The sequence below is a fragment of the Molothrus ater genome, chromosome 26 (genome assembly GCF_012460135.2).
Source record: "Molothrus ater isolate BHLD 08-10-18 breed brown headed cowbird chromosome 26, BPBGC_Mater_1.1, whole genome shotgun sequence".
NCBI classification, from domain to species: domain Eukaryota; kingdom Metazoa; phylum Chordata; class Aves; order Passeriformes; family Icteridae; genus Molothrus; species Molothrus ater.
This window is the reverse complement of record NC_050503.2, coordinates 5,829,860-5,853,882: the sequence shown is the minus strand read 5'-3', so window position 1 is coordinate 5,853,882 and position 24,023 is coordinate 5,829,860. Positions and strand designations below refer to the sequence as shown.

The following is a 24,023-nucleotide window of genomic DNA, read 5'->3' as shown; positions in this document are numbered from 1 at the left end:
AGGGGACAGCGGGGCTGTGGGGCCGGGAGGACCTCGGGGGCGGTGGTGGAGGATGCTGTAGGCAGGAACCACCCCAAAAAAATCCATTGGCGCCCCCCCATCTCGTCCCCCTCGAGATGGGGGGGCGACAGGGACACAGGCGACAGGGACACAGGTGACAGGGACACAGGCGACAGGGACACAGGCGACGGCCACCACCGCGAGCAGGTGGCGGATGAGACACGGGGGGCCCTGGGGGACAGTTTGGGGCTGCTCGGAATTGGTGGCGGGCGGCGAGGGGAGGCAGCTGGGGAGCGGCGCCAGGCGGGGGCCACGTCCCGAGGTCCCCAGGAAAGGGCGGGGGGCGCTCAACTGTTAAAAAAATTTATTAAAATGTCCAGCAGTACAGAAAGGCAGAGTCAGAAATGGGGAGGGGGCGCCAGGAGGGGGCCGGGGAGGGGGTGGGGACACGGCAGTCACGTCGCAAACAGCAGAGATCGGGAAGCGCCGTACACACACACACACACGCCAACTCCACGGGGACCCGAAACGAACGGAGAGGGGACGGAACCAAACCGAGCGCCCCCAGAGCAGGCGCGGAGCGGGACAGGGACCCCGCCGCCACCGTGTCCCCCCCGCCCCACCCGTGCCGGCCGCGGGGACGCCCCGGGGAGCTGGGGCAGGGAAACGGGGAGGGGGCGCTGCTAAAAAACCAGAGCAACCCCAGGCGGGACAGGGGGGCTCGCCTGATTCACCCCCGATTTGGGGACAGGGACAGAGCCCAGCTTGGGGGGTCCCCGTGCGGGGCTGGGGGCTCCAGCCCGGGCCGGGGGCTGAGCGCGGGACATGCAGGGAGGGCTGGGGACGCACACGCAGCCGCCCCCTCCGGATCCTATTCCCTACGGGGCCGGGCATCCTAAGGAGCTAAAGCCAAAAAGGGGGCTAAAAAAGGGGGGCGGGGAGGGCGTGGGACGGGGACGGGGGACGCCACCACATCCCCCGGGGACCCCTTTGTGCTCGCCCGGCTCTAGAAGTAGTGGCCCTCCTCCATCCAGTCCAGCCGGAGGCGCTGGCGGTGTTTTCGCCGCTCCTTGCGGGGTTTGTGGTGGTGGTGCTGGTGGTGCGGGTGGCTGTGCCGGTGCCGCCGGTGCCGCCGCGCTCGGTGCGACCGCCTGGCTAACGGGGGGCAAGGCAGGGCAGGCGGGGGGCTCAGCCCGGCGCTCCGGACCCCCTCGCACCCGGACCAGCCCCTCCCCGGGTCCCCCACTCACGTTTTGTGCAGAGGATTTTGGGCCGGTCCCACTTGCCGCTGCTGTGGCACTTGATGGTGGGCACGTGGCGCTGGGCGAAGCCCTCGCGGCACTGGTAGCGCACGCTGGAGTGGATGTTGTACTTCTCCTTCCTCTTCCCCACCGGGAAAGCGTTCGGCACCTCCGGCGGGGGCCCGCACAGCACTGGGAGCGGGGGCACGGAGCTCCGTCAGCCCCCGTTACTGGGAGTCACTGGGAGTCACTGGGAGTCACTGGGAGTCACTGGGAGGGGACAAGGGACGCCCAGGGGCCCCCCCGCCCATCCATGGGGACACCGCTGGTGGCTTTGGGACAGGCTCGTCCGTCAGGGCGGCAGCGAGCTGTCCCCAGGGTTTAATTGGTTAATTAATGGCCTTATTGGGGCGTCATTAGCGCGCGGGGTGGGGAGGAGCGGCTGGAGGTTAATGGAACTCCCGAGGTAAGGAATGGGAATTTAATGGGTTTAATGGGAGCAAATTAAACAAACCCGAGCGCCGAGGGGAGGATTGATCGCGGGGAAAGAGGAAAAATGGAGATTTAGGGGAGAACTGCGGGAGCTGGCCTGGGAGAGGGGCTGGGAAAAGTTGGCTGGGGATGGGGAGGGGGCTGGGGGCTGCGGGGTGGGGACGGGGACACGGGGACCTGCGGGACGGGGACACCTGCGGGACGGGGACACGGGGACCTGCGGGACGGGGACACCTGCGGGACGGGGACACGTGCGGGATGGAGCCGGGGATGCCGGGGCCGCGGGGTGAGGCCGGGCCAGGCTGGGCAGGCCGGGCGGGCGCTACCTGTGCCCTTCTTGCAGATGTAGGGCAGGTTGTAGTTGCAGGGCACGTCGTTCCACTTGCCGATCTCGTGGGACACGAGCACCACGCAGTCCTCGCCGCCCGCGAAGAAGTTGTCGGGTTGGTTCTCCCGCCAGTTCTCGTATTGCTGCGGGGCCACCGGAGCGGGTGACGCCCCCCGCACCCCCTCCCCGCAGCCCGAGCCCCCCCGAGCCCCCCGAGCCCTCACCAAGCCGGTGTTGTCGGTCCACTGGAAGTCCTGCTCCACGATGCGGTCGTTGAGGCCGATCCACGTGTTCTCGTGGCCGAAGCCTGCGGGGAGAGGCAGCGGCGGCTCGCACGGAGCGGGCGAGCGGCACCCGGGGAGGGGGGATCGGGGACCCCCGGCCCACCGCTGATGAAGGCGTGCTCCTCCTGCGAGTGGATGCTGGTGAGGTGCCCGGCCCGGCGCCGGCAGTCGCGCTCCGCGTCCTCCCAGGAGCGCCGGCGGGCGAAGTAGCGGTAGCAGTGGCCCTGGAACTTGTGCCAGTTGTGGTCACAGCCCTCCGTGTCTGCGGGGACGCGGCGACAGTGGCGGCGCAGCGAGGGACCCAGCCCAGCCGCGCCGGGCGGGGTTTGTGTCCCCTCCCGCGGTGGCACGGCCGGGCGGGGGCGACACCGGGCGCTGTCCCCACCTTTCTCGCAGCGGCTGCCGCCGTAGCTGGGCAGGCAGAGGCACACGAAGGAATTGACCTCGTCGATGCAGGTGCCGCCGTTCTGGCACGGGCTGGACAGGCAGTCATCGATGTCTGTGGGGACAGCGGGAGCTGCGGCGACACCCCCCGGGCCAGCGAGCGAGGAGGGGGCACCGCGCCGCGCCCGGAGCCGCGGGGCCACCGCCGCCCGGTGCCCGGGCCCTCACCGATCTCGCAGTTCTCGCCGGTGAAGCCCGGGGCGCAGCTGCAGCCGCACACGGTGCCGTTGGCGCGGCTCGTCCCGCCGTGCAGGCACGGGTTGTTCTGGCACGGGTCCGGCGGCGCTGCGGGGCGGCAGCGGCGCCCTGAGCCAGGCTGGGGGGGCGCGGTGCCAGCCCCGCTCCCATCCCATCGGCTCCCAGCGAGGAAATTCGGATTAAAGGAGCGACACCGCCCAAACCTCCGCCTCAAAACCTGCCGCCATCAGCCCCGGTGCCCGCGGCTCACCGTGCCCGCGGCTCACCGTGCCCGCAGCTCACCGTGCCCGCAGCTCACCGTGCCCGCTGGCGTTGCCGGTGCCCACCCAGGCCAGCAGCTCCCGCTCGTCCAGCGCCGGCTCCTCCCCGCTGCCGCTGTCGGTTTCCAGCAGCGGGGACGCCCCCGGGCCCCCCAGCTCCGGTTCCGCGGAGGGCTCCAGGAGCAGCCCCGCGCTCGGGGACGCCGCGGGCTCCGTCCCCCCGGGCTGGGGGGCACCGGGGGGCGGCCAGGGCCCGCGGGTGGCCGAGCCGAGCGGCGTGGGCGGCTCCTCCCTCCTGGCCTCCCCGGAGGCGTCCTCCTCGCCGGGGGCCGGTGGGGTTGGGGGGCCGGGGGTGGCGAGGGGCTGCCGGGGGCCCGGGGGGGACAGGAGGAGCTGCTCGGCTGCCCCCGGCTCCGGCGCGGAGCGCTGCGTGGGCTGCGGGTCAGGGGGAGCGAAGCCTGTGGAGCCCTCCTCGGCCAGCGGCTCCAGCGGCGCCGGCTCCTCCGGCCGCTCGGCGCCGGCCCGCAGCAGCGCCTCGGTGGCCGCGGGGGAAGGGGACGGTGAGGGGACATCCCAGGCCGAGGGGGACGCGGCCGCTTCGCTGCTGGGCTCGGCTGCGGCATTCCCATCGTCCCTGGGCTCCTCCGGCTGCTCCCGGCCGGGCTCGGCCGCCCCGTGGGGAGCCGTGGGGCCGGGGGGGCCAGGGCGTCCCTCTGGCTCCAGGAATGTCACCGCCTTCCTCTGCCTCTCCAGCGCGCCGTCCCCCGGGGCCCCGCTGCCGTCGCCGCCGTCCCCGCGGGGCCGCGGGGACAGCTCGGGACCCTCGGCCACCAGCGGGGCCGGCGGCAGCGGGGGCAGCGGGGGCACGGAGCCCCCCTGCGACGGGGCGTCCCCGGAGAAGTCCTCGGTGCCGTCCGCGCGTGGCCTCGGGGCGTCCCCGCGGGCGCTGGCCATGTCCCGGTGGCCCCGAGCGTCGCGGGGAGCGGCGGGGGACGGCGGCGGCGCGGGCGGGGTCCCCGAGGGGTCCCCCGAATCCGCCGGGGCGGTGGCCGGGGCCAGGAGCCCTGCAAGAGACGGCACCGCCATGGTGTCACCGAGAGGTGACGGCGCCGGGAGCCGCGGCCGTGTCCGGTGTCACTCACCGGGGCTGGCGTCCTCCGCCAGCGCGTTCGGGGACGCGTGGGGACCCTCCCGCCGGGGGCTCTCGCTGCCGCCTCGGGGGGGGCTCCACAGCTCCACGGCGTTGGCTGCGGCTCCCCTCACCTCCTGCGCCAGCACGGGGGCCTGGGTGACGGTCCCCGCTGCCACCGCCGGGTCCCCAGAGGTGACGGTCCCCGCTGCCACCGCGGGGTCCCCAGAGGTGACGGTCCCCGCTGCCACCGCCGGGTCCCCAGAGGTGACGATCCCCGCTGCCACCGCGGGGTCCCGGCTGTGCCGCTGGAGCTGGAAGTGGCGCCCGTTGAGGCCGGGGCGGCTCCGCCTCGGGGCGCTGGAGCTGCCCGGGGTGGGGCTGGGGGTCTCGGGGGCCGCGCTGGGGACCGTGCCCAGCGCAGGCGGTGGCAAGGCCGGGCCGGCGCTGTGCTCCGGGCCGTGGGGATGAGCCGGGAGCGTGGCCGGGGGTCCCGCGGGGTCTCCTTGGGCCGGGCTGGCGCTGGGAGGGTCCCGCCGGGGGCTCTCGGGATCCACCACGTTCAGAGCCTCCTCCTCGCGGGGCCACGCCAGCGCGGTGGCCGCGGTGGCCGCGGCGGGCGGCGGGGATGTCGCAGGGCCCGTGGCCAGCCCCGGAGCCGCCGGTGCCGCCGGCAGGGCCGTGCCAGGGCGGTCACCGCGCGGTGCCACCGGGCTGCCGCTGGCCGCCCGCAGCTGCTCGTCCTCGTCCCCGCCCAGCGCCGCGGGCCCCGGCGGGGGCAGGAGGTCGTAGCGGTCGCGGGGGATGTCGCGGGTGTCCCCCGATGTGCCCGGGTCCTCGCCGTGCTCCACCAGCACGTTGTCGCTGCCCGGCGGGTCGGGCGTGGGTGGCACCGGCAGCACCGGCTGCTCCGTGTCGCCGTGCCCCGCGGCTGTGGCGACACCACGGGCGTCAGCGGCGGCACCGAGGGCACCCGGGGGTCCCGTGGCCCCCCTGGCGTGTCAGCACCGAGCACCGCATCCCCCTCGCCGCGCCCGGGCGGAGCCGAGCTCCCTCCCAGCGCCGCTCCCCTCATTTATCTCATTAATTCCCCAATTAAAGATTCCTCCGCAGCAATTTTCCCGGCCTCGCCCCCCGATCCCCGCGGGGAGGAGGGAGGGGCGGGGGGCTCCGGGGGGCAGCTCGGGGGGTCCCCCTCACCTTTGTAGCAATAAGCGTCGAATCTGGAGGCGGCGGGGGGGAAGCCGGTGCGGTTCGGGAACTGGTAGAGGGTCCGCACGCCCGGGGCCTCGCCCCCGCACTTCCTGCGCGGCTGGCGGATGGGGTAGCGCACGCTGCCGTCGGCCAGCCAGCCCGGGTCGCACTGGTCCAGGCCCTGTTGCCAGGCCAGGTAGAGCTGGCCCGTGGTGGCCAGCGACGCCCCGCGGCTCCGGCAGTGCCTGCGGGCGCCCTGCCAGGTGAAGCGCCCCGGCGCCGTGGCGTAGAACACGGTCCCTGCGGGAGAGGGCGGCTCTGGGGGACACCGCGACACGACGGGGATGGCTCGGGCTGCGGCCACGCTCGGCGGCGCTGCCGAGGATGGCAAGGAGCGCTGGCGCCCACCCAGACCCGCTGGAGAGGGACGCACAGAGCTGTGGCCGGGAAGGGACATCCTGGGCACCCAGCCGTGCCAGGGACACAGAGGGACATCGTGGGGACACCATGGCTGGGAAAGGACATCCCTGGGCACCCAGCCGCACCATGGCCAGGAAAGAACAGGGACCCCCCTGGGCACCCAGCCGCGCTCTGGCCATGCCGTGGGCACGCAGGGACCCCCTGGCACCCTCCCGGCGCGCAGCCCTTGCCTTGCAGCTCCCGGGAGTAGCAGTAAACGTCGTAGAGCTCGTCGGGCTCCCTGCGGCCGTAGCTGCGCACGCCGGGGAGGCTCTCGCGGTCTCCGTAGCAGCCGGGCCGGGACAGGGTGATGGGGTACCTGCCGGGAGGGGCGCGGTGGGCGCGGGGCTCCGCGGGGAGCGCGGCCCGGGGCTGACCGGGGGATCCCGGGGCTTCCCAGCGCTGCCCGGAGCGGCCCCGGGGTGGCCGGGAGGTGGCCCGGGGATGGCCCGGGATGGCCGGGGGTGGTCTGGGGAGTGGCCCGGGGGTGGTCTGGGGAGTGGCCCGGGGGTGACCAGAGGGTGGCCCGGGGGAGGCCAGAGGGTGGTTTGGGGGCCGGCCCGCCCCGCACTCTCACCGCACGCTCTGGTCGCTCAGCCAGCCCGCGTCGCAGTTGTCGTAGCCGTCCTCGAAGGCGGCCTGGAGGTGCTGGGGGGAGGCGATGACGGCGGAGTTGTCGCGACAGGCGCGGCGGGCGGCGGGGAAGCTCAGCGCGTAGCGCTCGCCCGCGGGCCGGTAGTGGAACACAACGCCTGGGGACACCGAGAGGGGACATGGGGCAGCAGGACACGGCTCGGGTGGGGCCCGTGGGGCGCGGGGCTGGCGCGGGATGCGGGATTGGCGTGGGATAGAGGGCTGGCTCGGGATTTAGGCCTCAGACAGCTCACAGAGAGTGCACAGGGCTCGTGGGGTGCAGAGCTGGCATTGGGTCCATGTGGGGCTGGCACGGGGTGCAGGATTGGCACGGGGTGTGGGGCTGGGTCGAGGTTTTGGGCTCATGGGGTACAGAGCTGCCATGAGGCGCTTGGGGCACGGCTTGTAGGGTGTAGGGGGTACACGGGGGGCACGGCTGCCATGGGGGGCACAGAGTACATGGGGTGCACAGATCTGTGGGGTGCAGGGAGCAAATGGGGTGCAGGGAGCAAATGGGGTGCAGGGAGCAAATGGGGTGCCCAACCCACCCTCCCTCCCTGAGCCCCAGGTGCTGCACGCCCCCCCAGCGCCCCCCCGGCCGTGCCCCCCCAGCCGTACCCCTCGGCCGTGCCCCCCGGCCGTGCCCCCCGGCCGTGCCCCCCAGCGCCCCCCCGGCCGTGCCCCCCGGCCGTGCCCGGCTCACCCGTCACCTCCAGCGGCAGCAGGTCCTGCTCGTCCTCGATTCCCGCCACCACCTCGCAGCGGTAGAGCCCCGCGTCGCTGGCGCGGGCCGCCCGCAGCTGCAGCGTGGCGTTGGAGCGGTCACGGGCGTAGCCGGGCAGCGACACCCGGCCCTCGTAGGCTCTCACCACCTTCACCGCGTTCTCCTTGGCCACCAGGACGGGCGCGTCCTCCCGCTGGCCGCCGGCCGAGCGCACCTTGCTCCATTTGACGCGCGGCGGCTCCGGGGGCTCGTTGGGCCCCAGGGAGGCCGAGGGGTGCAGGAGGAAGAGGCAGGGCAGGGTCACGGGCTCGCCCAGCCCCACCCGCACCGCCTGGTGCTGCACCCTGGTGATGTGGATCACCTTCCCCTCGTCCTGCGAGCCTGCGGGGACAGCGGCTCGGCTGCCTCGGGGGTTTGGGCGCAGCACGGAGGGCTGAGGGGCATGGCAAGGTGTGGGGGACTCCTCCCGGGCACTCCCGAGCCCCCCAGGAGGGGCAGGAACGGGAGGATGAGCTGGGATAAAGCGCGGCCGCCCCATCGAGCGGCTGCAGCCCGACCGCGACCCCTCTGGGGCTGAACCCCAGCTCGGAGGGGTCCGCGCCCCTCCCCAGGATGCTGCCCGACCCCTCGGGGTGTCCCCAGGCCGAGGGCGCTGCTCTGCACCCTCGCCAAAGGCCACCGAGCCCGGTGGAAACCCCCCCTGTGCTGGGATAAAGCGTGGCAGGACCGTGACCACCCCCTCCTCCTCCTCCTCCTCCTCCTCCTCCTCCTCCTCCTCCTCCTCCTCCTCCTCCTCCTCCTCCCGCACTAATCCCGTCCCAGCCTGTGCAGGCTCCCAGCGCCGCAAATCCCCCGCGTCTCGGACCCCCCGTGCACCCCCCAGTGTGGCCAGGGACCAGCTGGGGGCCGGGGACAGCCACTAATCCCCCCCCCCCCCCCCGGGACCTTCCTCCTCCTCCCCGCCCTCCGAGCCCTGCGCTCATTGGGGCACAGCGAGCGCTCCGGGGTGGGCAATCCCAAAGCCCCCGGCCCCAAAGCCCCCGATCCCAAAGCCCCCGGCCCCAAAACCCCCGATCCCAAAGCCCCTGATCCCAAAGCCCCGGATCCCAAACCCCCTGATCCCAAAGCCCCTGATCCCAAAGCCCCCGATCCCAAAGCCCCCAGCCCCAAAACCCCCGATCCCAAAGCCCCCGATCCCAAAGCCCCCCGATCCCAAAGCCCCCGATCCCAAAGCCCCTGATCCCAAAGCCCCCCAGCCCCAAAGCCCCCCGATCCCAAAGCCCCCCGATCCCAAAGCCCCCCGGCCCCAAAGCCCCCGATCCCAAAGCCCCCCGATCCCAAACCCCCTGATCCCAAAGCCCCCCGAGCTGCCGTGTCCCCGCCGCGGGGGACAGGGGGGGACATGGCTCAGAGCCAGGGCAAATCCCCGGGGGGCTCAGCTGGGCCGTGGGGAGGGGGATTTAAGGATTTAAGGTCTCGCCTGCAGCGATCCCAGCGCGGAGGGAGGGGGCGCGGCCGCCTGGGGGCTTCTCCCCCCCTAATCCCGCCGCAGCCCGAGCCCTGCCCGGGTGTTATTGATGAACTGGCCCGGAGTTCATCGTTTATTGCTGTTCGCTCTCTCATTAGCCCCGGCCGCCGAGCACTTACCCAGGACGGCGATGGGGAGGAGGGAGAGCCCGAGCAGGACCCAGCAGGCGGCATCCCCCATCACAGGGACCATCCTGGACCTGCAAGGACAGCGCGGGCTGCCAGGCCGTGCCAGGCCGTGCCATGGCCGTGCCAGGCCAGGCTCGCCCGCCCCGCCGCGCCCCCGGGATGGGCCCCGTTAGCCCCGGGAGCGGGATGGGCCCCGTTAGCCCCGGGAGCAGGATGGGCCCCGTTAGCCCCGGGACAGCCGCGTCTCAGCCCTGGCAGCGGCGCGGGATGGGCGCGGATGTCGCTCTGTGTGCCCGGTGCCACAGGCGGTGACAGCCCCGGGGCACCCCGGGCACAAAGCCCCGGCAGCTCCGTCCCCTGCAGGGTCTCAAAGCTCCCGGGAACCGGGAGCAGCGATTGGCCGGGCAGGTGACACGGCTGGGGGGACACAACCCCTGGGTGGCACCGGCCACCATCACCAAAAGCTGCCACCAGAACCAAAAGCTGGCATGGGCATCACCCAGAGCCTGTCACCATCACCCAGTGCCCATCACCATCACCCAGAGCCTGTCACCATCACCCAGTGCCCATCACCATCAAACAGAGCCTGTCACCATCACCCAGGGCGTGCCACCATCACCCAGGGCGTGCCACCATCACCCAGGGCCTGTCACCATCACCCAGAGCCTGTCACCATCACCCAGTGCCTGTCACCATCGCCCAGTGCCCATCACCATCAAACAGAGCCTGTCACCATCACCCAGGGCCTGTCACCATCACCCAGGGCGTGCCACCATCACCCAGTGCCCATCACCATCACCCAGTGCCCATCACCATCACCCAGAGCCCATCACCATCACCCAGTGCCCATCACCATCACCCAGGGCCTGTCACCATCACCCAGGGCGTGCCACCATCACCCAGGTCCCACCACATCCATCCCTCACCCCTGGGGTGCGCAGCCGGCCGGGCAGAGGCAGCAGGGGCACCCCCAGCACCCCCAAACCAGCCCCGAAGTGCCACCACGTGGGCACGAGCCCGAGCCAAACCCCGAGTGCCCCCAGCCCCATCCTGGAATTCGCTGCTCCTGGCACGGATTTGAGGGGCACCAGGAGCCCCACACCGAGTGTGCCTCACTCCCCGTCCCTGATGCTCCATTTTCCAGCCCTTGATGCCTCCCCCTCTCCCTTCTGTGCTCTTATGATACGAAAATAGAAAGAAAGAGAGAAATGGCGAGAAAAAAGGAGACCCCCGCTGGCAAAGGGTCTTTTTTGGGGATGCAGAACCGCGTTTCATCTGATTTCTGCTCGAGAAAAAAGCCTTGGCAGCCCCCAGGAGCTGGGAGGGGACAGGGAGGTGACCTGGGACATTCCCGGGCTCAGGAATGGCAGCGGGAGGCGCCTTTGCCCGGATGAATCCCCCAGGAGCTGGAAAACCCCAAAGCAGCCCCGGGGCACCAGCAGCGGCTCCTTCATTCCGGGAAGGAAATTCCGCCCGGTCAGCACCGAACTCTGCCCGCTTCTCCCGCTCCGGGGGGAAAAACATAAATTCCTTGGCAAAAAATTATAAATTTCCCGTCACTTTGGGGCCCGGGAGGCTCCGGCTCCTCCCGTGAAATGTTGATTTTGACTTTCGGGGTGTCCAGGAGCTCTCCCAGGACAAAGCAACAGCTCCGGGACCTTGGCCCGGGCACCGCTGGGGACGCCGGGTGTGGCATGGGGACACCCAGGGCACCCAGCGCCAGGGAATGAGAGCGCCCCGGGCTGCGCTCGTGCGCATCCCAAAGCTTCGGACCATTCCTGCTGGGTTTTCACACTTTCTGAAAGATTTGGTTTGGGATTTTCACCCATCTTCTGTCCCCGCTGCAGCCTCCAGGCGGGTTTTCCCACCGAGAGGCGAACGAGGAGATTCGGAGGGGACAACAGCGATGGGATCTCGCTCCCTGCCGCCTTCCTGCGACCTTCCCCCTCTCCATCCTCCTCCTCCTCCCTGCCCGCGGGAGGAGCCTCCAGGGACAACCCAGGGCCACCAGCCGGGCAGCGAGGGCGCCAGCCCGGGCTGGGGCAGGGACGGCGATCCTGGAACGAGGAGCAGAAACCCTGCGGGGAGCAGAAATCCCGCTCGGGGTATTTGCTGAGAGCAAACAGCGGGGATGGCTTCAAATGTTAAACACAAAAGCCGCTCTTTGGATTTCCAGCCTCTTTCCGGGTTTGAGGGACGGGCTGGAGGGCTGGGATGGGTGGGGGTCCCTGAGCCCACCCGGTGGGCGCTGCTGGGGGGGCGGCGTTGGGGTTTTGGGGTCACACGGCTGAGCCGCTCCTGCCCTGCCGTCAGCATTGCTGCGGGATTTGCTTTCGCAGCAGGAAAAGCGGGAAAGGCCGGGCCGGCAGCACCTGGGAGAGCTCAGCCGTCCCCAGAGTGCCCCCGCAGCCGGGACAGGACCCGGCTCTGCTCCTCTGGGCTGTCCCCGCTGCCCCTGGCACACGCAGGGGACGCTGAGCCAGCAAAGAGTTTCTGCCGGGGTCGGGACAAGGGACACGGGGCGCGCCAGCCCTGCGGGGTCCCCTGGCGAGGTCCCCACAGCCGGGCAGTGTCCCCGGGGCGGAATCGCTCCCTCCTCGTCGCCATCCGTGGATCCACGGGGCGGCACCGCTGGGGTCGGGGCAGCCCGGGGTGGCACCGCCACATCCCTGCGGTGGCACCGCCACATCCAGGCCCTGAGGTGGCACCGCCACATCCCTGCGGTGGCACCGCCACGTCCCTGCGGTGGCACCGCCACATCCCTGCAGTGGCACCGCCACATCCAGGCCCTGCTGTGGCCCCGGGACCGGCCCGGGAGGGATCCCGGATCCCCGGCAGGATCCAGCCGGGATTCCCGGCGAAAGCAGCGCGGGCTGGGCCATGCGGGTGTCACCAGGCAGGGCCCGGTGGTGACAGCGAGGCCAGGGGGGTGGCACAGCGCTGGCCAGGGGACGGAGGTGGCCGGGCCGCCAGGGCCACCCAAGCCCGAATTTCACAGCGGCGTCTGTCCCCGCAGCCAGGGCGGTGTCGCCGTGACGTTCCCAAGGCCACGTGGCCCGGCCCCCGCGGGGACAAGGAGCGCGTCCCCGTCCCCCCGGCGTCCCGGCCCAACAGGGGCAACGGCAGACGAGAGAAATCTAAAATAAATCTAAAATAACGCCGGTGCGAAACGCCCCCCCAAACCCCCCCCAAAGCCGGGCGAACATTTTCACATCTGTCACTAGCTGTCACCTCATGAATAATTCATCCTGCTCATGAATATGCAAAGCCGGGGCTGGTGATTAGCTCGAGCTGAAACCGAGCTTAATTCCACCCAGGCCGCCGGGACCACCCGGCCAGTCCGGGGTCACCTGCGCCCCCACCTGCCCCGAGCCCGGGCTGGGGCGGGGGCGGTCCCGGGACCCCGCGGGGACATTCGGGACAGCGCTGGGGACACGGGAGGGGTGGCGGGACACAGGGGCACTGCCCGCCCCCCGGACAGCCCGGATGCAGCGGGACATTGGCGTCCCCGCCCTGGGGACCCCCCGGCCCTGGCGGCGCCCCCCGCTGTCCCCGTGCCCAGCGCAGCCCCCCTGACCCCCGGTACCCCCGCGGGTCGCTCCGGCCCGCGGTGCCACCAACGCGCGGGCGACATCCCGGTGCCCCCCCCCCCGCGCGTCCCCCCCTCCCCGCTGCCGCCCCGGGGCTGCTCCTGCACCCCCAGCCCCAGCCCCGAGCCCCCCGGGCCCCCCTCGGCACCCACCTCCCTCCCAGCGCCGCGGGGGCCCCGCCGCCCCCGCGGGACCGGGGTGTCCTGCGGGGGTGTCCCCGGCGCTGCGCGGCCGCGGCGGGAGCCCCGCGGCGGGGCCGGCTCCGCGTCCCCTCCTCTCTGCCCACAACAAAGGAATTCTGCAAACCTCGCTGCCGTCACATCTCACAGGCAACGTGATGCTCCCCGCTCCCCCCAGCCTGCCGGAATAAATTAGCACCTCGGGAAACTGTGATCCCGGCCAATATGGGCCCTTTGCCGGTGCGATTTTTATTAGGCAGACAGTCTGCAGCCTTTATTTTAGAATTTGCTCCTCTTTTAATTTTTTTTTTTAATTTATTCGTTCTTTTTTGCCCCGCTTTCTGCCTCTCTCTGCAAAGCCCCAAGCGCCGCGGGAGCCCCGGAGCCGGTGCAGAATCGCCCCGAGCCCTCGGCTCCATCGCCAGCCCTGCCGGGGCTCGGCCACGCGCTGGGAGCGACTCCCGACACCCCCGGGCCGGTGACAAAACCGGGCGGACACCCCCGGGCCGGCGGGCCTGGCACGGATCCGGGCCGCTGGCACCGCTGGCACCGCTGGCACCGCCGATTTTGGGGCTCGCCCTGTCCTCACCCACCTCCATCCGTCCGTCCCGGCTGCTGTGCCCCCATGCTGGGGACATCCCGGCCATGGCACTGCCACCCCGGGACAGGGACATTCCCCGCTCCCGACCCGCCAGGGAGCCACCGGTGCCACCAGCAAGGAACTGGGCGGCCCAGGCTGTGACACCCAGGCGGTGACACCCTGGTGGCGCCCTGTCCTGCCACCCCTCTGCTTGTCCTCTGTCTCGCCACCGGCTCCTGGGGGCTCAGGGCACGGTGTCCCCTGTCCCATGTCCCCAGTGCCGGTGATCCCCGGCCCCCCTCAGTGTCCCCAGCCCTCGAGAGCTCCGGTGCTCGCGGTGTCCCCCTGTCCCGGTGTCCCCCTGTCCCGGTGTCTCCACAACGCCGCTGGCCACGCCCCCATTGTCCCGGTGCCCCGATCCCCGCAGTGTCCCCAAGCCCTGCACCCCCGTCCCTGGCAGCTCCCTGTCCCCTCAGTGTCCCCAGCACCTCCCCCGCGCCAGGGCCACGCTCCCTCACCCCGGCCCCCACAGTGTCACCCCAGTGTCCCCCATCCCCGCTGCGTCCCCAGCCCGGATCCGTCCCGCTCCTGCCACGGCCCTGCCGGTGTCACCGTGCCCATCCTGCAACGGCCTTGCCGGTGTCACCGTCCCCATCCTGCCCCAGCCCTGCCGGTGTCACCGTGCCCATCCTGCCCCAGCCCCGCCGGTGTCACCGTCCCCATCCTGCCACGGCCCTGCCGGTGTCACCGTGCCCATCCTGCCCCAGCCCTGCCGGTGTCACCGTGCCCATCCTGCCACAGCCCTGCCGGTGTCACCGTGCCCATCCTGCCCCAGCCCCGCCGGTGTCACCGAGCCCATCCTGCCACAGCCCTGCCGGTGTCACCGAGCCCATCCTGCCACAGCCCTGCCGGTGTCACCGAGCCCATCCTGCCCCAGCCCCGCCGGTGTCACCGAGCCCATCCTGCCACAGCCCTGCCGGTGTCACCGAGCCCATCCTGCCACAGCCCTGCCGGTGTCACCGTCCCCATCCTGCCCCAGCCCCGCCGGTGTCACCGTCCCCATCCTGCCCCAGCCCTGCCGGTGTCACCGAGCCCATCCTGCCCCAGCCCTGCCGGTGTCACCGTGCCCATCCCCGGCGCCGGGCCCCCCCACGCCCGCATTCCCCACCCGGATCCATCCCGCTCCTGCCGTGGTGGCGCCGGTGTCGCTGCCGGTGTCACCGCCCCCATCCCCGTCCCCGCAGCAGCGCCGGTGTCACCGTCCCCATCGCCGCCACCGGGCCCCGCATTCCTGCAGCCCCCGCAGCCCCGCCGCGTCCCCAGCCCGGATCCGGCCCGGATCCGGCCGTGGAGCTGCCGGTACCGGTGTCGGTGTCACCGTCCCCATCCCCGCCACCGGGCCCCGCACCCACCGCGCCCCCAGCGCGGATCCGTCCCGCTCCTGCCGTAGCCGTGCCGGTGTCAGCGTCCCCACGGCCGGCCCGCAGCGGGGGCGGTGCCGGTGCCGGTGCCGGTGCCGGTGCCGGTGCCGGTGCCGGTGCCGGTGCCGGTGCCGCACGTACCTGGTCCGTGCTCAGGGCGCGCCGGGACTCATCGCCGCCGGTAGAGCCGAGCAGCCCCGCCGGCACCGGGGGTTAAAAGCGGGGCTCGGAGAGGGGGGCAGCGGGCCGGGCCCCCCCGAGGGGGCCGAGCCGGGCCGGGCCGGGCCAATCGCGGCTGGCGGCGGGCGCGGGCCCCCCCCCGGTGCCGCCGGTGCCGCCCGCCCGCACCTGCCCGCAGCGGCCGAGAACCCGCGCCCGCTCCGCGCTGCCCGGCGCAGGGCGAGGGGCGGCCGCGCATGCGCCGCCCCCCCAAACCCGGGCCGGCCCCCCCAAACCCGGGGCCGCCCCCTCCCCATCGAGCGGGGCCGCCCCCCGCACCCCGCGCAGCGCGGAAGGGGCTGGGGGGTCCCTGTAGTGAGGAGGGGTCTCTATGAGGGCTCTGAGAGAGATGGGGGGGTCCGCGGAAGAGGGGGGGGCTGTGGTGGGGGTGGGGTCCCTATGAGGATTGGGGGGGGTCGCTGTAATGGAAGCGGGGGGGAGGGGGACCCAGAGGGATTTTTGGGGGTGTTTCCAAAAGGGGGAGCATCTTCCGGCCCCTCCACACCCCAAAATTCCCTTTGAGCCATGCAGGGCACAACCCCAGCCCCCCGCACCCCCGTGTGGGGCCGGAGTGCGGTGCGGGGGGGCTGGGAGATGCTGCGGGCGCACAAAGACTTCAAAAAGCCCCAAACCCCCCCAAAATGGCTGAGAGTCTCCAAAGAGCTCCGCTACCAGAAGCGACCCCCAAAAAGGGGGAAGAAAACCATCACTGGGGTTTATTTTGGGGGGGCTGGGGGTCACCTTCCCGCCGGTGACCGAAGAATGCCAGCCTGTCTCCCACGACTTGGCACCAAACGCAGAGAATCCCCCCTCCCTATTTCGCCCATAGGATGGATCCGTGGAAACCCGAGAGCAAAGTTCTCATTTCCGACTCCATTGTGCCAGACTTTTGGTGGCGTTTCCTGCCTTTTGTGAGCCCCCCCTGCTCCGGCACAATCCCGGCGTTGCCGGCGCACAGAGCTCCTCTGTTCCCCTCCTTTATGTGGCTGCAGCTGCGGGCCCGGCCCATGGAGGTGCCCGGGCCTGGGGGACAGGGACGGGGGGCACCGTCCCCGTGGTGAGGGGAATTAGGGAGAGGGTCCCAGGGGCGTTGATACCGCGGCTTCTTCCCGCTCCGGGAGGATCCAGACACCCCAGGGACCTTTGGAGGGGGCACCCCGAGGTGGTTTTTGGGTTGTTGGGAGGAGAGGATGGGCCAGGAGTGGTTAATGGGCTCTGAAACCCTCACCTGGATGCCCGCCACCACAGCTGGGTCCTGCAGCCCCAAATCCTCCCTCCTGCTCTTTGTCTTCCTGGATTTCATCTGGAAATCCGATCAGGGGTCGGCGACTCATCCCACGTTCCCTCTGGGCCCAGCACGTCCCTCGTGTCACCCATCCCAAAAAACTCCAGCACAGCAGCTCACAGCGAGACCCCGACCCTCGAGAGGGCCCCGGCGCCTCTTGGGGACTCCAAGGTGAGGGAAGGGGCACCCGGGGCCGCCCCCCAGGGGACACCGAGGCCCGGCCGAGCACCGGGGATGTCCCGCGGCCGTTTTGGTGGCAGGGGAAGGCGCTGGCGGTGACCGGGCCGAGCTCTCGTCTCAAGAGGGGATGAATGTCACAGCAGCCACCGGCCAGCGCGGCTCGGGGGCCGGGGGGCCACGGACACCGCTCCTCGGCAGCTGCTCCGGGCCCAGGGACGCGCTGGGGACCACTCTGGCGTCCCAGAGCCCTCCCTGCAGCTGGGAGGTGACTTCAGCGGGTGCCGCTGCCCTCTGAGCCCAGGGGTGGCAGAGCCAGCGCTGGCACCGAGCGCTGTCCCAGGGTCGCCGTCCTCGCCCAGGGTGGGGTCCCCCCACCCCTCCCGCCCCACATCCGGCCCCGAGCTGCTCCCACGAGGCAGAACCTGCTGTCACCGTGTCCCCACAGCCCCGAGCCCCGCGCGTGGCCCGGACGGCGCGGTTGGGGTGTCCCCGTCCCTCGGTGCCGCTCCCCGGGCCCCAAGCCCGGCAGGATCGGCGGCGGCGGCGGCTGCGCGGGGGAGCGCGGGCCCTGCGCGTCTTTTTGAGCCCGAACGCCGGGATTCTGGTGAAATCCTGCAGCAGTGTTGCCGTGACGACCCTCCCGCAGTTTCCATCCAGAGATGTTTTCCTTTGTTGTGACAGGGACGCGAGGAGAGGCCGCGGGCGGTTGGGGTGCGGTGACAGCGCCGAGGGGCTCCCGCCACTGCCCGCGGGGCCCCCGCTGCGGCTCCGGCCGGGGGCCGGGGGGTCCCCACTGCTCCGGTGTCCCCAGCCCCCCAGGGGACAGCGGGTGGCGTGAGCGACACGAGTTTGGTAGGACTCAGCCGGCTCCTGCTGCCGTCACAATCGAGGGTGACACGGCCAGCCCGCGGCGAGGGGACAGATGTGGGGACAGCGATGGGGACGGAGGGGTTGGTTCTGTGGTCACCACCCCCGTCCCCCACAGGACAGAGCCAAACCGGGCGGGTGGCGTGGCCGGGAGCCTCCCGAGCCGCCCCGGTTGGCGGTGGTGGCGCCGCGCTGTCCCGGGGCCTCACGGGCAGAGCGGGGCCCCGGAGCCCCCCGGGAGCGCGGCCCGGGGTCCCCGCACGGCCGCGGGGTGCTCGGGGGGACCCCGTCCCGAGCCCACGGAGCCGCTTGTTATTCCGCTCAGGCCCGCCGGCGGCTGCTGACGGCCGTTCCAGGAGAGCTGCCACATTCATCAGCGCCGCAGCTCATTAACGAGGCCGCTGCCGCCGCAGCTGCGGCCAGCGCTCGGGGCACCGGCACGGGGCGGGCAGCAGCACGGACGGACGGACGGACGGACGGACAGGAGGATCCGCGGCTGGGGGGAAGCGGCGGCCGTGCCCGTCCTGGCGGAGCTGCGGGGCTGGAGCTGGGCAGGACGGCCCAGCCTGGGCTGCGGAGGGGACGGGGCGAGGCCGGAACGCTGGGACCCCCCCGTGCTGTCCCTGTCCCCTCATCCCGGCGCCACCTGAGCACCGGGCACAGCAGGGGCTGCAGTGACCCCCGGGGACGCGGCGGTGCTGCCCTGGCCAGGCCCAGCTTCGCTCCCAGCCCACCGGCAGCGGGCATTGATTTTATTTGCGGTTTCCATGGCAACTGCCTCCTTCCCTTCCCCCCTTCCGGCAGCCGGACCCGCTCCTTCCCCCTCGGGCAGCGGCCGCCCCGCACCTGGGACACGAGCGGGGACAGGGAGGGACACGGGAGGGGACACGGGAGGGGACACGGGCGCCTCCTTGGCCACCCCCGGGTGGCGATGCCACCCGCTCACCCCTGCGCTGATTTCGGCACGGGACACGGGGGACACCGGGCCCGGGCAGCCCCGCTCTGGCTCCGGCCGCAATCAGCAGCGGGGCTGGCAGGAGGCCGCGCTGGCTCATTAGCAAGGGTGCTAATTGTGCCGTGCGGGGACACCGAGCGGCATCTCCCGTCAGCAAAGCCAAGCTCATTAGGGGCACACGCCACCCTCACACCTGCTCACACCGCTGTGACACGTGTCGGGAGGCACTCGCGGTGTGGTGACACTGTTGGGGACACTGCAGCGACCCCGGCGCCCTCAGCCCTGGGGACTAAACGCCAGTTTGTGACTTAAAACCAGCCTTATAATAAATTAATGATAATGATATCATTTACCCATCCCCTTCCAGGGGGATGCACGCACGGTCACCCTGCCCTGCTCCTTCCCAGCTCCGAGATGCCACCACGTTGTCACCTGGCGTGAATGACCAACGACACCTGGATGTGCCCAACCCTCCCTAGAGCCCCGTCCTGTGCGCTGGGGGAAATGTCGATAAATAACAAAGGCACGGAGAACAGGCAGAGCGCTCTGCCGGCGCGCCCCGAGTCCCGCACCCCCGGCGATCCCCGGGGCTTTGCACGGAAGTGGAAATCAATCGGCAGGAGTAATTAATTAATTAATGCTGAAGGGCACAGCACCCGCTCTTTCTTCGGGAGCGCCGGCCGGGGATGCTCGGCAGAGCCCGCACGGCCGCCGCACAAAAGGCACCGGGCGGGCGCTTCCCGCGCCGGCACCGCGGCCCCGGGGCGAGCGGGGTCCGGAGCCGGGCCCGCGCTGCCCTCGGCACCGGCCCCGCCATCGGCTCCCGGAGCCCACGGAGAGGCCGCCCCGGGGCGCGGCCAGAGCCGCTCCCGGCACGGCCCGGCCCCGACGGCGCCGCGTTCCTCGACAGCGAGGAAGGGAATGAGGCCGAAGATCCCGGGGCTGGGCCGCTGCTTCCCGGTTCCGCGGAGCTGGAGGGGTCGGGGTCACCGGGATCTTCCCGGTTCCGCAGCAGTGGCGGGTTCGGGGTCACCGGGATGAGGAGGGGGACGCTGGCGGCGGGCGCGGGCGGGAGGTGACGCGCACGGCGGTGGCAGAAGTGGCAGCTCTGTCCCCAGACGCGCAATTAGCCCAGGGGCAAATGAGGCTCCTGCGGTTTTTGACCCAATTTCTCAGGCGAAACTCGACGGGGGAAGGAGGGGAGGGGGGAGGAGGAGGAGGAGGAGGAAGGCAGAGCCGGTCACGCGTGTGCTACTGGGTCGCGTGTCCCGCGGGTGTGCGCACAGGCGTGTGACAGGCGTGTGACATGTGTGTGACATGTGTGTGACATGTGTGTGCGGGCGGCAGCGTGTCCCCGGCCGGGACCGAGCCCCGGGGCGGCGCAGGAACGGGAACGGGGACGGGAACGGGGACGGGGATGGGGACGAGGAGGGGGCGGTGGCTTCGCAGCTCTCGCCGGGTTTATTTTTGCCGGTGACTGAGCTGAGGCGGCCTCGGCGCGGCCGCCGTGACTCACCCGGCACCGGGAGCTCTGCGGGGCTGCGGAGCCGGGGGCTGCGGTGGGCAGGGAGGCTGGGGTGAGCAGGGATTCGCAGGGATTCGCAGGGATTCGGGGGTGCTGAGCCCTGCAGGGAGGTCAGGATAAACAGCGATGAAAAAGGATGCAGGGCTGAGCAGGAATGCAGGGCTGGGCTGTGGAGGGATCCTGGGATCTGCAGGGATGCAGGGATTAGCAGGAATGTGCGGGGATGCAGGAATGTGCAGGGATGTGTGGGGATATGCAGAGATTTGCAGGGATTCGGGGATGGGGATGCAGGTACATGCAGGAATTCAGGAATGCGGGGATTCAGGAATGTTCCGGGCTGCAGGGGCTCAGGAATGACGGGATTCAGGAATTCTGAGATTTAGGGATGCAGGGACACGCAGGGTTTCAGGGATGCGGGAATGCGGGGATCCCTCCCACCCTGCACGCCCGGTCCCGGTCCCTGTCCCGGTCCCTGTCCCTGTCCCTGTCCCGGTCCCTGTCACTGTCCCGGTCCCTGTCCCTGTCCCGGTCCCTGTCCCGGTCCCTGTCCCTGTCCCGGTCCCTGTCCCGGTCCCTGTCCCGGTCCGTGTTCCTGTCCCGGTCTCTGACCCTGTCCCTGTCCCTGTCCCTGTCCCTGTCCCGGTCCCGGTCCCTGTTCCTGTTCCTGTCCCGGTCCCTGTCCCTGTCCCGGTCCCTGTCCCGGTCCCTGTTCCTGTCCCTGTCCCGGTCCCTGTCCCGGTCCCTGTCCCTGTCCCTGTCCCTGTTCCTGTCCCTGTCCCGGTCCCTGTCCCGGTCCCTGTCCCTGTCCCGGTCCCTGTCCCTGTCCCTGTCCCTGTTCCTGTCCCGGTCCCTGTTCCTGTCCCTGTCCCTGTCCCTGTTCCTGTCCCTGTCCCTGTCCCTGTTCCTGTTCCTGTCCCGGTCCCTGTCCCTGTCCCTGTCCCTAACCCGGTCCCTGTCCCGGTCCCTGTCCCGGTCCGTGTTCCTGTCCCGGTCTCTGTCCCTGTCCCTGTCCCTGTCCCGGTCCCTGTCCCGGTCCCGGTCCCTGTCCCGGTCCCTGTCCCTGTCCCTGTCCCTGTCCCTGTCCCTGTCCCTGTTCCTGTCCCGGTCCCTGTTCCTGTCCCTGTCCCTGTCCCTGTTCCTGTCCCTGTTCCTGTTCCTGTCCCGGTCCCTGTCCCTGTCCCTGTCCCTAACCCGGTCCCTGTCCCGGTCCCTGTCCCGGTCCCTGTCCCGGTCCGTGTTCCTGTCCCGGTCTCTGTCCCTGTCCCTGTCCCTGTCCCGGTCCCTGTCCCTGTTCCTGTCCCTGTTCCTGTCCCTGTCCCTGTCCCGGTCCCTGTCCCTGTTCCGGTCCCTGTCCCGGTCCCTGTCCCGGTCCCTGTCCCTGTCCCTGTCCCTGTCCGCCGGTGCCACCAGCGGAGCTGTCCCGGGAAGGTCCCCGCGCCCCCCGTGCCCCGCCCGGGCCCCCCAGCCCCGGGAAAGGAGCGGGGATCCCCGGGCTCCCGCGGACACCGGTACCGGGGCCGAGCACGGCCGGGGGGCGCCGGGGCTGGGCCGGGGCTGGGGAGGCCCGGGACCCGCAGGGGCGGCGGGGGGGACGCGGAGCCGCCGTCCCGGAGCCCCCGCGGCGCCGAGGGCGGTACCGGACACCGGGAGCGCGGCGGCGGCTCCGCCTCTTCCTGCGGCGGGCGGTGAGTGCGGGGCGGCCCCGGCGGGACCGGGAGGGGCCGGCAGCAGCGCCCGGGGGTCCCCGGGGCTGGCCGGGCGTCACCGGTGCCGCTCGGGGGTCCCAGCTCTGTCCGGTGGTGCCCGGGGGTGGCCCAGGGTCCCCAGCGTCTGTTTTGGGTGTCCCCAGTTCAGTCCAAGGGTCCCCATTCCCGCCCAGGTGTCCCCAGCCCTGTTTTGGTGTCCCCAGCCCCATTTTGGGTGTCCCCAGTCCTGTTTTGGGTGTCCCCAGCCCCATTTTGGTGTCCCCAGTCCCATTTTAGGTGTCCCCAGCCCCATTTTGGGTGTCCCCAGCCCCGTTTTGGTGTCCCCAGCCCTGTTTTGGTGTCCCCAGCCCCATTTTGGGTGTCCCCAGTCCCATTTTAGGTGTCCCCAGCCCCATTTTGGGTGTCCCCAGCCCCGTTTTGGGTCTCCCCAGCCCCGTTTTGGTGTCCCCATCACGCCCGTCCCTCCCCGCAGGCAGCGATGCCCGTGGAGCCCCTGGTGTGTCCCCGCACGGCCACGCGGTGAGTCCCGGCCCCTCCTGCCTGTCCCCGCTGTCCCCAGGGGGGTTGGCGCTGTCCCCTGCCTGTCCCTGATGTTTCCAGGGGGGGTGGCCCTGTCCCCTTCCTGTCCCCGCTGTCCCCGGCCCTGCCTGTCCCCGCTGTCCCCGAGGGGTTGGCGCTGTCCCCAGGGGGGTTGGCGCTGTCCCCTGCCTGTCCCTGATGTCCCCGAGGGGTGGCGCTGTCCCCAGGGGGGTTGGCACTGTCCCCTGCCTGTCCCTGATGTCCCCGGGGGATGGTGGCGCTGTCCCCGCTGTCCCCGGCCCTGCCTGTCCCTGATGTCCCCAGGGGGGTTGGCGCTGTCCCCTGCCTGTCCCTGATGTCCCCGAGGGGTTGGCACTGTCCCCTGCCTGTCCCTGATGTCCCCAGGGGGGTTGGCACTGTCCCCTGCCTGTCCCCGATGTCCCCGGGGGATGGTGGCGCTGTCCCCGCAGGGTGAGCTCCGTGCTGAACCGGGATGTGAAGCACTTCGGGAAGCAGCACCTGTTCGATGGCAGCGAGGAGACCTGCTGGAACTCGGACCAGGTGTGGGGACAGGGACAGGGGCAGGGGCAGGGGCAGGGCTGTGACATCCTGTCCGCCCATCCCTGCCCTCTCCGTGCCCCCTGTGACGCTCCTGTCCCCCCAGGGCACATCCCAGTGGGTCACCCTGGATTTCCCCTGCCCTGTCAAGGTCTCCCAGCTGCACATCCAGTTCCAGGGGGGCTTTTCCAGCCGGCTGTGCACGCTGGAAGGTGAGGGCGGCTGGCAGGTAAACTGAGGCACCGCGGGCTCCTGCCTCAGTTTACCCGCACCTGCAGGGGCTCACAGGGGGCCTCGGGGCGTTTGTCAGCAATTCCCAAAGCCCAGGAGGGGCTTGGCAGCACCTGGAGAGGCTCTGGGGGTGAATAAAGAGGGGCTGGGAGCCTCTGGGTGCCAGGGGGACATTTTGGGACAGCACCTGGGAGCACCTGGAGCAGCTCTGTGGGTGAATAAAGAGCAGCTGGGAGCCTTTGGGTGCCGGTGGGAGCCAGGGAAGGTTTTGGGACCGCACCTGGGAGCAGCTGTGTGAGTGAATAAAGAGGGGCTGGGAGCCTCTGGGTGCCAGGGGGAGCCAGGGAAGGTTTGGGGCAGCACCTGGAGGCTCCTGGAGCAGCTCTGTGGGTGAATAAAGAGGGGCTGGGAGCCTCTGGGTGCCGGTGGGAGCCAGGGAAGGTTTTGGGGCAGCACCTGGAGGCTCCTGGAAGCACCTGAGGCTCCCGCTCGCCCTCCCCAGGCTGCAGAACGGGCGAGGAGCTGGTGAAGATATCGGAGCTGTACCCCCAGGACAGCCACGCCATGCAGATATCCTTTCCCAGCGTGCTGAGCAGGGCAGGGCAGAATCTGGGGGTTTTTGGGGAATTTTGCTGCTGAGCAGAGCTGGGCTGTGAGCCCCAGATCCCAGAGTTGTTCCTTGACCGGGATCTGCACAGGTTCCAGGTGGAGGAGACGGTGCTGGACAAGCTGAGGATCACCTTTGGCAGCAGCACGGATTTCTTTGGCAGGGTGGTGGTTTATCACCTGGGGGTGCTGGGGGAGAGGCTCCCCTGTCCCCTCTCTGGGGGCTCTGAGAGCCCCACGAGGGGGGTCCCTGTCCCCTGAGGTGGCACCGGGGAGGCTGCGCTGGGCACAGGCGTGCAATGGGATCAATAAAATGGGATCAGTTCCTGCTTTTTCCTGGAATGAGCCGCCGGGGCTTTGCCGTCAGCACACAGGAGCAGCGTCCCCTCCCTGTGCCGTCACCTGCTTGGGATGGCAGCAACACAATCCTGTGGGATCTTCCCTCCTGGCTGTGGCAGTGTTATAGGAGAAGGGGCAGCCCTGGACAGGAATTCCACAATGCCGAGGGGAAATTTTGACTCGTGGCTGCCCAAAAACTGGAATTCCCATCTGCCAGAATC

General features: G+C 70.9%; 2 protein-coding genes across 4 annotated transcripts; one reads left to right on the top strand and one right to left on the bottom strand.

The window, feature by feature from the left end:
- Positions 1-349: 349 nt before the first annotated feature.
- NCAN (neurocan) lies at positions 350-15,174 on the bottom strand. 3 transcript variants are annotated; one of them, XM_036399291.2, is made up of 15 exons: positions 14,954-15,174; positions 9,034-9,113; positions 7,366-7,767; positions 6,607-6,781; positions 6,221-6,348; positions 5,577-5,870; positions 4,390-5,307; positions 3,286-4,311; positions 2,958-3,074; positions 2,731-2,844; positions 2,449-2,607; positions 2,286-2,368; positions 2,060-2,204; positions 1,251-1,433; positions 350-1,151 (listed from the first exon to the last, which is right to left on the bottom strand). In XM_036399291.2, exons 2-15 carry the CDS (start codon positions 9,104-9,106, stop codon positions 922-924), a joined length of 4,047 nt encoding a protein of 1,348 aa, XP_036255184.1. In that variant the 5' UTR covers positions 9,107-9,113; positions 14,954-15,174; the 3' UTR covers positions 350-921. The 3 variants fall into 3 exon arrangements, with proteins under 3 accessions (XP_036255184.1, XP_036255185.1, XP_036255186.1); XM_036399292.2 differs by lacking the exon at positions 14,954-15,174 and adding an exon at positions 12,785-12,881; XM_036399293.2 differs by having other exon boundaries at positions 905-1,155; positions 14,954-15,170.
- Positions 15,175-21,441: 6,267 nt separating this feature from the next.
- NR2C2AP (nuclear receptor 2C2 associated protein) lies at positions 21,442-23,805 on the top strand. The gene is made up of 6 exons (XM_054517349.1): positions 21,442-21,528; positions 22,022-22,068; positions 22,539-22,629; positions 22,733-22,838; positions 23,360-23,428; positions 23,555-23,805. The coding sequence occupies exons 2-6, from the start codon at positions 22,028-22,030 to the stop codon at positions 23,722-23,724; spliced, it is 477 nt and encodes a 158-aa protein (XP_054373324.1). The 5' UTR covers positions 21,442-21,528; positions 22,022-22,027; the 3' UTR covers positions 23,725-23,805.
- The last annotated feature ends 218 nt before the right edge of the window (positions 23,806-24,023 follow it).

What these genes read in the sequence shown, in the direction of transcription:
- NCAN (XM_036399291.2), bottom strand. Translation starts at nt 9,106, where the DNA reads ATGGTCCCTGTGATGGGGGATGCCGCCTGCTGGGTCCTGCTCGGGCTC. An exon ending in CGGCGAGAACTGCGAGATCG is followed by an intron (nt 2,845 to 2,957) that starts GTGAGGGCCCGG and finishes CTGTCCCCACAG; the next exon opens with ACATCGATGACTGCCTGTCC. An exon ending in CGGCAGCCGCTGCGAGAAAG is followed by an intron (nt 2,608 to 2,730) that starts GTGGGGACAGCG and finishes GCGTCCCCGCAG; the next exon opens with ACACGGAGGGCTGTGACCAC.
- NR2C2AP (XM_054517349.1), top strand. Translation starts at nt 22,028, where the DNA reads ATGCCCGTGGAGCCCCTGGTGTGTCCCCGCACGGCCACGCG. An exon ending in CCTGCTGGAACTCGGACCAG is followed by an intron (nt 22,630 to 22,732) that starts GTGTGGGGACAG and finishes CTGTCCCCCCAG; the next exon opens with GGCACATCCCAGTGGGTCAC. An exon ending in CCGGCTGTGCACGCTGGAAG is followed by an intron (nt 22,839 to 23,359) that starts GTGAGGGCGGCT and finishes CGCCCTCCCCAG; the next exon opens with GCTGCAGAACGGGCGAGGAG.